The following is a 10,802-nucleotide window of genomic DNA, read 5'->3' on the forward strand; positions in this document are numbered from 1 at the left end:
ATTTATATATGTAGGATTGCATTGCATTTCATGAGTTTCTACATGTTCATACTTATTTCCTTGTCTCCTTCAATTTAGCATGAGGACATGCTAATGTTTAAGTGTGGAGAGGTTGATAAACCACTATTTTATAGTTTATATTGTGTTTAATTGTTGGTTTTGTCGTGATCCTTACCCACTTATTCATCAATTTAGCATGCATTTAGATTTTCTTCCTGAATTTATTACATGTTTGAAAATTGCTTCCTAGAGACTTTAATTATTTAATTTTAATTCTCCTTTATTCCATTCGATGCCGTAATCTGTGTGTCAAGTGTTTCAGGCTTTATAGGGCATGATTGAGACGGAGATTGGAGAGGAAGCTAGCAAAAATGGAAGGAACACAAGAATTTGAGGAGATAACCAGCGAAAAGTGACGCGGTCGCATGGTTCACGCGACTGCGCGAAGGAGCACAAATCGCAGTGACGCGGTCGCATGGCTTGCGCGGCCGCGCGGATTGGAAAGCACAAGCGACGCGGTAGCGTGGACGACGCGAACGCGTGAAGAGGAAAAGTGCAAGCGACGCGTCCGCATGGACGACGCGATCGCGTGACATGCGCGATCTGCATAATCTGCAGAATCCGAAACCAACGATTTTGGACCCTATTTCGGCCCAGTTTTCGGCCCGGAACAGCAGACTAGAGTCAGAGAATATGCAGAAACAAGGGAGACACATTCATTCAGTTTTCTTAGATCTAGTTTTTCACTCTCTTAGGTTTTTCTCTCTAGTTTTTAGAATTTTTTATTTTCAATTGGTCTTAGCATTGGAACATTGAGAAGAGTTATTTCCTCATCAAGACTTCATCATTCTAGTTTGTTCTCTTAACTTGGTTTTATTCTTCCATGTTCTTTGTTATGTTCAATTTTGTCATTCAGATACTTTTATGATTAATTAATGCAGGGATTATTTCTTTTTAATTTAATTTCAATTCCAATAATCATGTCTTCTTTTGATTCCCTTTTATGTGCCATGGATTCTTTATTTACAATGAGTGAGTAGTTTCATTACTTGATGGGGAGTTGATTAAAAAGGAACTCTTGAGTTGGAAGGATTGAAGGAAAAATTTGTAATTGGGTTAAATGTTGGATTGCTATCCTGTCACCGACGCCAATCCCTTTGAACTAAGTGGGTTGCAACTTGTGAACAGATCTGGCATTCCCACTTGTTTGACTTTCCCTTACCTAGTAAGGGATAACCAAACAGAACAACTATTAATTATAAATTAATCTTACAATCACACCATCAATGATAGAGATTCTAACCAATCAATTCCCACTCAAGGCTTTTATTTATATTATTTAAAATTCCTCAATTTAAATTCCAATTTATTTAGCTCAACTTTTTGGAATATCTGATTAATAAAATAGCACACTTTTCTGCAACTCGTTGGGAGACGACCTGGGACTTAAAACTCCCAGTAATTTTAATTTAAACTTTTTTGTGACATATTTCTAAATTGATAGGCAGATTTTCGGTGAGTTAAGAACTATACTTGCAACGTAACCATTTTAATAAATTTTTAATTCACCAGCTTCTGCACTCCATCAATGGTTTTGAGGATTGATGTAGGATCGAGAAATGGAAAGTGTGAGTGCATAGTTTAGGTTATAATGGATTGACCCAGATTAAGAGATTGAGGAATTGGTTGGTGTTTGATATAGTCAAGAAGGAATTGATGTTTAAGAACTCTTGAAAGGTAAGAAAGTTTATAGTCATTGAGAAAGAGCTAGACGAAACTAAGAGTGAAACAAATGGGTATGACCTAGGCTTGAATTGGGAATAGGATGTTAAATTGATGTTGGAGAATGGCAAAATCAATGATAAGATGTTGGTTGAATATGAGGGAGCGTATATGGGGATTTGAGAGCAAATTTTCGAGGGCGAAAATTTTTATTAGGGGGTAGGATGTAAACCCCGAGTAATTAGTAAATAATTAACTAATAAATTAATTATTATAAAAAATTAAAAAATTAAATTTTATAATTTAATAAGGTAGAAATAATTAAAATATGAATTTTAACACTAATTTTAAAAGTTGTGGCCCAAAATTTGGCGGAGGAGTGACGAGGGCAGTTTTACCAGAGTTTTGGAAGATTAGGAGAAGTCGAGAGGTTGAGAGAATGAATTGGAATTATGTTAGTAATTGAGTTAGAACTAAGAGCCTTAGACGATTGCCTTGTTTATGGTTTCCAGTTTAATCTTTAAGGTTTCAATCTGAGTGTCGGAAGTTCTAGAATTGTCTCTGACTTTTCTGGGACATTATATGTTAGTTATGTGGGTACCATTACCATGTTGAGAACCTCTGGTTCTCACTCCATACATATTTTGTGGTTTTCAGATGCAGGACGCGAGGCTCCCTCACTGAGGCATACTGGAAGCTTTCTGCAAGCGAAGAACTCTACCCGTTTGGGGTTTTATTTTGGTTTTAAATGCATATGTACATATTTATATATCTCTACTATATATATATATATATATATATATATATATATATATATATATATATATATATGTTTTGTCCTTCTTAAAGGTTGACTTGGAGAAACAGGTTCTGTAAACAGTATTTTGAGTATTTTTGGGTTTCACATGTATATATGTATATATGTATATATGCGCTGGCCAGACTTAACTTCTCGAGTCGAGTCAGAAGCTTTGTTATCTGTATCTTGGCACTTTTCTTTTATATATCTATGTTTTGCTTTATTCTTATCTCTTTTGGTTTACGTTTATCTCTTATGTGAGTGATACGCTTTTCTGTTTAACGCTTTTGATTTAACTTTTGTTTCAAAGGCTCCTAGATAAAACTCCTTCATACCTATATATACTATTTTACTTTTAAAGGTCATAATACTTCGCCATCTCTATTTTATGACTTAAGCATAAGACTCTGTGTGGTAAGGTGTTACAGTATTAACGTCCAGCTATTTCAAATGCCAATTTTTTGCCACTGCTAATGCTAACATTACTCGTAGAATAATCATTTTGATAACTTGACTAAAAATATCTTCATAATCCACTCCTTACACTTGAATGAATCCTTTTGCAACTAGTCTGACATTGTGTTTTCTATGGTTCTATCGAGATTGAATTTTACCTGAAAATTCATTTATAATCCACTGTCTTCTTACTTTTTGAGAGTTTAGTGAAACACCAAGTCTTGTTTTAACCTAAAACTGTCAATTCAGCTTGTATTATCTTTTTCCAACATTTACATGGAACAATTTTTTTGTGTAATATCATTATTAGTTATTAATGTAATATTAAAATTTGTTATATGTATATTTATTTTTTTAATTTATAAAACTGTAAATCCAATTCAATCTAATCCAAATCGTTTAAAATTAGATTCGTTCGAAATTTTTTTCTAAAAATAATCTAATCTAAATTATACCGCAAACAAAGTTAATATTCAAATCCAAGGAATTTGAGTCAAAACTGATCTAGATGCATGGGGGACACCTTTAGTTAGAGTGGTTGGATGACCACAGACTTTCAAAACCTTGTATATTACCGTTTAGTCGTTTGCATGATATTACCGAGTATGTACCAAAATACCCCCTAAATCCTAGCGTTAGCAGGCGAAGCCAAAATAACCGACGCCCCAAAACACACCGCGCCGGTCCATTTCCTCTTTCCCTGTTCCCAGCCGGTCATCCCCCTCTCAACCCTCAGGCTCAGCTGTCCCTCCCTTGGCTCCTTCGTCCCTCTGCTGTCCTCCACATTCCGAACCCTAACCGCCACCCGCCCCAACTCCACCGTCGATTGAGGAGCGACGACGATGATTTGGCTGTAGTGACGACCTCATCACTCTACGGAAGAGGTAATTGATGTAATTTATCATATTTGGGGTTCATGTATTTGGATGGGAGGACCTCAAACATGATCGCTAGCTAATTATTAGTGTTGCCATAATCCCAGGCACACCGTACGCACGAATTATTTTATATGATTATCAGGTGCATTTGAGTTTGTTTTGAACAAAAGTGTTCCCTTTCTTATCTCCTAGAAGAAAAATAATAGAAAGAAAGAAGGTTATCAAGAATTAGAAACTGAAAGAAGCATTGTGATGATTTGATTTAATGGAAATAAAGTTTAGAGAGGGATGGTCACTGCCATAAACAGCAAAGTTGTATCATTATTGCTTGGTATATAATTCTGAACACACATGAATAATGTCCAAGTAACTAGTTTTAGCTTCAAGTTTTCATGCTTAAGAAAACTGAAGCCAAGATTATCGTGAAATTGAAAATTAGTTAACGTGCCACTGAGTACCATTAAACTTTGTTATGCTACCACGAAGAGATGGTATCCCTAGTCACTGTGCATTGTTCTATTCTTATCTTTATTGTGTTTTAAGGTAAATTGAACGATACACTGTACTTAAAATAATAGGATTTAGTTCTCTTACAATGCCACATCAACTATCACTGAAATACAAAACAAATTTTTCATCATTTTTGTTTATTTGTTTATTTTTGGTTGGTGGGGGTAAGAAGCACTATCCTTGTTGTTCCCTCTGCATATCATTGTCGCATGCATCCTTTGTGTTGGTTTACTAGGACTGGAGTTTAGATTTTGGAGCACTTTGCTAGAGTCCTGTACTGAGTTTGAATACTCTTCTTGGTTATCACTTCGATATCGTAATGCTACGTATGTTAGTTAGATCAAACCTTCTAATCTTGTTTCATGTCAATTTTAATTTGAATATAGTTACCAATTAGAGTTTATCATTATGGCATCCTTTCAAGTGGCATTCCTCTGTCTCAGTTCACTCTCTCTTCCATTTATGGGTGTAGATGGTATGGGTTGGTTGGGATGGATGAGCTAGATTCAAACCTGGCCCAATCTTTTCTTATGAAGCCATTTTTTAATACCTGGGCACAACTTGATGGTAACATGAAAGATGTCTGGTTCAGATTTGTTGACCTGATATTTAATCAGTGTATGAGTTTGAACCTAATTCAAAACAAAGAAATAAATGTTTAGAAGACAGAAATGAAATTGATGACATTATACAATACAAATATCAAAATAAATTATTTCAAGTGCTGTGTTGTGGTTTTAGTGCAAGTGACTCCTCACTGTCAGTTTTGAAATGTAAGATAAAGCATGATTTGTTTGCTAATTGGCTTACTGGGAGCTGTGTAAGGAATTGTTTCTGTTCTCTGCATTGTCAACATAGTGGAATGAATAGGTGTGATGCCAGATTCTTAGCATAGCAAGCTTTTTAGCCCCTAATGATGTCCTTATTCTGGTTTTTAATTTGGATTGCAATGATGTTATTATCTGATGATGATTAGGCTTTGGTATATTTGTTCATCTATTGGAAGCCCTAAATGATTGAAATTTATGATATCCTTTCTTTCTGGCAATGATGAGACTCAAAAGCAGTTTTACTTTGTTCTTTAGAGTTTTGGAAAATGTGTGGTGATTCTATGCATTTCACCCACTTATTTTCACTCTTTTCACTTATTCCTGGGTCATTTTTCATTGATAAATGAATAAGTGATAATGTTTTGTGTTGTGGCAGGTCATGGCTACCAAGAAGATAATTGCAATATGTCAGTCTGGAGGTCAGTTTAAAACTGACAAAGATGGTTGTTTGTCATATAAAGGCGGTGATGCTCATGCTATTGACATTGATGATCAAATGAAATTCAACGAGTTCAAAGGGGAAGTATCAGAAATGTTTAATGTCAATGCTGATAGCATGTCCGTAAAATATTTCCTTCCCGGAAATAGGAAGATTCTTATTTCAATTTCCAATGACAAGGATCTCCAAAGAATGGTTAAGTTTCATGGGGATTCGAGTATTGTTGACATCTATATCCTTATAGATGAGCTAGTTGCCCATGAGGTGTCAAACAACATGCCTGCCAGTAGGTAGATTTCTTTGTTTCTAAGCTAGTGTCTCAATGTATTTATGGAGCGATCTAGATTTTTAAATTTGGAATTGTTGCATGTGCAGGTCAAGCAGAACTACTTTGTCTGAAACAATGGTGCCAATCAATACCTCTCCAACACTTGATGTTATGCATGATGTCATAGATGACACCATCCAGCCAATGATTCCAATCGATGCTCCACCTGACGGTGTTGATGATAGCAATCAAATGGATATGCATATAGACATTCCTATTGAAGTTTCTCGTGTTCTCCCCATTGAATCCTCAAATGATGAAAAGCGTGCTAAAGGGGCACAACAATGGCAGAATACTATAACGGGTGTGGGTCAAAGGTTCAACAGTGTACATGAGTTTCGGGAATCATTGCGGAAATATGCAATTGCTCACCAATTTGCCTTTAAATATAAAAAAAATGATAGCCATCGTGTGACTGTCAAATGTAAAGCAGAAGGTTGCCTTTGGAGAATCCATGCGTCAAGATTGTCAACTACTCAGTTGATATGTATCAAGAAAATGCATCCAACTCATACTTGTGAAGGGGCTGTGGGAACGACAGGGCATCAAGCAACTAGGAGTTGGGTGGCCAGTATAATAAAGGAGAAACTGAAAGCTTATCCTAACTATAAGCCCAAGGATATTGTTAATGACATCAAACAAGAATATGGAATTCAGCTTAACTACTTCCAGGCTTGGCGGGGGAAGGAGATTGCAAGGGAGCAGCTTCAGGGTTCATATAAAGCAGCATATAGTCAGTTACCTTTCTTTTGTGAGAAAATAATGGAGGCCAATCCCGGAAGTCTAGCTTTGTACACTACAAAGGAAGACTCAAGCTTCCATCGTCTCTTTCTATCATTTCATGCTTCTTTGCATGGTTTCCAACAGGGTTGCCGACCGTTGATTTTCCTTGATAGCATTCCATTGAAGTCAAAATACCAAGGAACCTTGTTAGCAGCAACAGCTGCCGATGCTGATGATGGTGTATTCCCTGTTGCTTTTGCCATTGTTGATGCTGAATCTGATGATAACTGGCATTGGTTTTTACTTCAGCTCCAATCAGTGCTGTCAACATCTTGTCCCATAACGTTTGTTGCAGGCAGTGAGCACAGGCTAAAAGATTCAATTGCCGAGATATTTGAAGGCTCGTTTCATGGATACTGCCTCCGATACTTAACTGAGCAACTATTTAGAGACTTGAAAGGACAGTTTTCTCATGAGATAAAACGATTAATGGTCGAGGATTTATATGCTGCTGCTTATGCAGCCAAACCTGAAGGCTTCCAAACCAGTTTGGATAACATTAAAAGTATTTCTGTAGATGCTTATAATTGGATTGTGCAAAGTGGACCTGAGAATTGGGCGAATTCATTTTTTCAGGGTACTAGGTATAATCACATGACATCAAACTTTGGTGAACTGTTCTATAGTTGGGCTTCAGATGCAGATGAATTACCAATAACACAGATGGTTGATGTGATAAGAAGTAAGATCATGGAGTTGATTGCTGCCAGAAGAGAAGCATCTGATCAATGGGTGACTAGGCTGACTCCATCCATGGAGGAAAAGCTTAGTGCGGAAAGCCGGAAAGCTCATTCACTTCAATTTGTATTATGTGGCAGCAGCACGTATGAAGTTTGCGGTGACACCAATGAGGTGGTCGATCTTGACCGATGGGAATGTAGTTGTAAAGCCTGGCAGCTGACTGGTATACCATGCTGCCATGCTATTGCTGTTATCAGTGGTATCAACCGGAGTGTGTATGATTTTTGCTCTAGATTTTTCACAAGCGAGATATATAGATTGACTTATTCAGAGGCTGTGCTGCCAATTCAATATGTAGATGCGCCTGCTGCAAAAGATTCTCAGCTTTTGGTAACAGTTACACCCCCTTCTACCCGACGACCACCAGGCCGACCGGCAACAAAGCGATATGGCTCCGAAGATGTAGTCAAGCGCCAACTCCAATGCAGCCGATGCAAAGGATTAGGGCACAACAAGTCCACTTGCAAGGAGCAATCATAGTGTTAGATACCCTAGGTGTAGAAGATTCGATCTTGTATCTAGTTCACTGCCCTTACTGTCTTTCACTCCACTCTATTGAGAATTAATTTAACTATTTTTCTTCTAATTTTCTTGACAGAGTTTCAGCACATTATGGGCGGCACGGGGAACTCTTGAATGGACTGCAAAAAATAAATTGTTCAATGAAATAAGGGAAACATGCTAGTTTTATGGTAGCCAAAACTAGCCATGATTCTTTCTGCGGGTGTATTATTACTAAAATTCTAGTCTTAAGAACTATTAGCGAACTTGTACAACTTTGATGGCCAAGGATTTGGCGTCCTTTTCTGAAGGATGGCGACAGAGGGGAAAAAAAAAAAAAAAAAGAGCAACGGAAACAAGAGAGACTGTGGAAACAATAAGACAGAGATAAGGGATTGATAGTTATTTTCCCGGGTTCGTCTATAATTTTTTAGCTTATCTAATGCACCATAAAATTTAAAGTATTGGATTACACCATAAAATTTAAAGTATTAGATTAAATTGATAAAAGATCTAATGGTTCAAATTTAATCCATAAATAACTCATTAAAAATTATACTAAAAGAATAAGTCTTTTGATATTTTAAATTTGCCCCAAATATTTGATAGAGATTCAACAATAAAACTCTAGTTTCGGCAAAGCTTGCTGCCACTGAAGACCTTTCCTAGCAAAAAAAATCCTTTCGACAACCTTAGGGAATAACTCCGGCGACAGCTCTTCCTCTTTCGTTCTTGGTTGCATGATTGTCGACGATGAGGAAATGACTAGTGAGTACCTATTAATCTTCTTCGGTTCTTCCTCATTCATTTTCTTTCCTTCCTTCCACTTCCTCTCTCAAAATCCATGACTTTTCTTTTTTTTTTTTGTTAAAGAACGATTACAATGGACTCCGTAACCTAGAACAGTGAATAATTTCAGATTATGAACTGGATTAACACTTTCAACATTTGTTCGCATTTGAGTTTTTGTTGTAACATATTTGAAAATCAATTGTTTTTGGAGGATTAACATGTATGTCAGAGAACCTATTGGGGGAAAATGATGGTGTTGCTAATGAAGAAATTGATGTGAATGACTCAAATATTTATCTTGAGTTGGAAGATTTGTTTACTAGGCCAACAGATTGGGTTGGTTCTGCATCTGCTGGTGGCTTGGTGGGGCAAACTAGTTGAATCTTTACATAAATGAATGCGTTGACAATGGTAATAACACTCAAAACTAATCAAATCATTTTGTTTGATTTTGAGTAATCTACATCAACATCCATCATTGTTGTTCTATTTTGACTATGTGTTGTGTGCATTTGCAGGTTGCAAGAGGGTGTTTGCGCACATCTCTACTACAACCGAAAGGAAAAGAGCTCAATATTTTAAGGCTCTTTAATTGCTAGCTTCAAAAGCAGTGACCACATGACTCCGATGCTTGCGCCAGTTCCTTGTGTTTCCTTTGTTTGCTTGGTAGTAGGACTCAGTTATTGGTTTCTCCTGCGTGTAGGAATTTGCATATGAGCCTCTTCATACCTTAGCCTCGTATGTTGAAGCAGTTCCTAATTAATAATCTCTGGTGTAATATACTAGAGAATGCTTTTGTAAAATTTTAGTAGCTTGGTTTATCAAAGAAGGATGTAATAGGAAATGAAAACAACGCTAACTAGTTTAAGTGGCTACTGCTGCACAAGTAAACCTCCATCTTCATTGTAATAGTGCGACAAATGTAACACAGGAAAAGAATTTACGTATCCATTTTATTGTTCTAGGTTAATAAACAATTTGCTGGAAACAAATGTATTCTGAAACAAATATAGACCAAGTTAGGTGTGAATCTGGAATCATTATTTTATCTATAAACCAGAAAGATAGTTAAGGGTGTATATACAGAGATGCAAATCATGAATGGAACATTGCCTTAGCTATGAAGTTATAGAAAATCAAGAAAATACTTTGTAAAATAAACCAGTCATCTACTTACAGCAGAAGAGGACAAGGTACCATAAGAGAGAGCAAATGTCACCAAGGGTCCTGACGATTCCAGTCCAAACATGCTTCTTGCTGTCATTTCATGATTTTTTTCGCTCCCTTTGAGAAGTCTGCTTTGGAATTTAGCAGCAAGATAATGGTTAACTCTCTATTCTCATCTATAGAACATCTAGTAAACTGTTAAGTGAACAAAGGACTTACAAATTTCCAATGGTAAGGAAGTCTTAGAATAAAATGCTCTATTTTGTTTGTTGGATTCAACATGTGCCCACCAACATTGATTGTTGCCTGTGTAACAAGAAAAACCTAGTAAAATTTTGGAGTAAATACCCATAGTCGTTCCTGAGATTTACGCAAATACCCATATTAATCCCTAAGATCCCAATTTTCCCATTGTAGTCCTCCAAATAGAACTCCGAGCACTCAAAGTGGTCCCTGGAACGCTGACGTGGACTCGATTTGCCACGCTGGAGGGCTCCAAAAAGGCGTCATTTTGGTTTCTCACCCTTGATAGCCAAAAACGTCGCCGTTTTGACGTTATTTAGCATGAATATCAGTTTTCTCGCCAATACAAATTTCATTCGTCTTTTCTTCTTCCACCCTCTGACTTCATCTTCGTATACTCATCAATGGCGAAACCCTAGAGTTTTAATCCCTGGGTTGAAAAAGTTGAGACAAGAAGAAGCAAGAGGTTTTTGTTCTTCCCCTCCATCACCAGAAGCAAGAGGTTCGGACTTTGTGATTGTATTCAAGGTAATCTCCCTCCCTCTTTTTTTTTACTTTACATTTTGGATTCAATGTTGGTTGTTGATATGCAGTGTCTGAGATTCGAGAGTTT

At 36.8% G+C, this 10,802-nt stretch overlaps 1 protein-coding gene across 7 annotated transcripts; it reads left to right on the forward strand.

Annotated features, from left to right (window-relative positions):
• The first annotated feature begins 3,569 nt into the window (after positions 1-3,569).
• Positions 3,570-9,724, forward strand: LOC130942157 (uncharacterized). 7 transcript variants are annotated; one of them, XR_009070826.1, is made up of 6 exons: positions 3,570-3,861; positions 5,572-5,924; positions 6,010-8,401; positions 8,597-8,755; positions 8,861-9,190; positions 9,298-9,724. XR_009070826.1 is itself a non-coding variant. In XM_057870864.1 (3 exons), the coding sequence occupies exons 2-3, from the start codon at positions 5,575-5,577 to the stop codon at positions 7,964-7,966; spliced, it is 2,307 nt and encodes a 768-aa protein (XP_057726847.1). In that variant the 5' UTR covers positions 3,570-3,861; positions 5,572-5,574; the 3' UTR covers positions 7,967-8,405. The 7 variants fall into 7 exon arrangements, 1 of the variants encoding a protein (XP_057726847.1); XR_009070825.1 differs by having other exon boundaries at positions 8,991-9,190; XR_009070830.1 differs by having other exon boundaries at positions 6,010-8,000; positions 8,085-8,401; positions 8,597-9,190.
• Positions 9,725-10,802: the final 1,078 nt, after the last annotated feature.

The sequence above is a fragment of the Arachis stenosperma genome, chromosome 1, assembly GCF_014773155.1.
Source record: "Arachis stenosperma cultivar V10309 chromosome 1, arast.V10309.gnm1.PFL2, whole genome shotgun sequence".
Taxonomy (NCBI): Eukaryota; Viridiplantae; Streptophyta; class Magnoliopsida; order Fabales; family Fabaceae; genus Arachis; species Arachis stenosperma.

Bases quoted from the DNA above. Each gene is read 5' to 3' on its own strand.
- LOC130942157 (XM_057870864.1), top strand. From the start codon at position 5,575: ATGGCTACCAAGAAGATAATTGCAATATGTCAGTCTGGAGGTCAGTTT. The intron at 5,925-6,009 runs GTAGATTTCTTT...TTGCATGTGCAG, and splicing joins AACAACATGCCTGCCAGTAG to GTCAAGCAGAACTACTTTGT.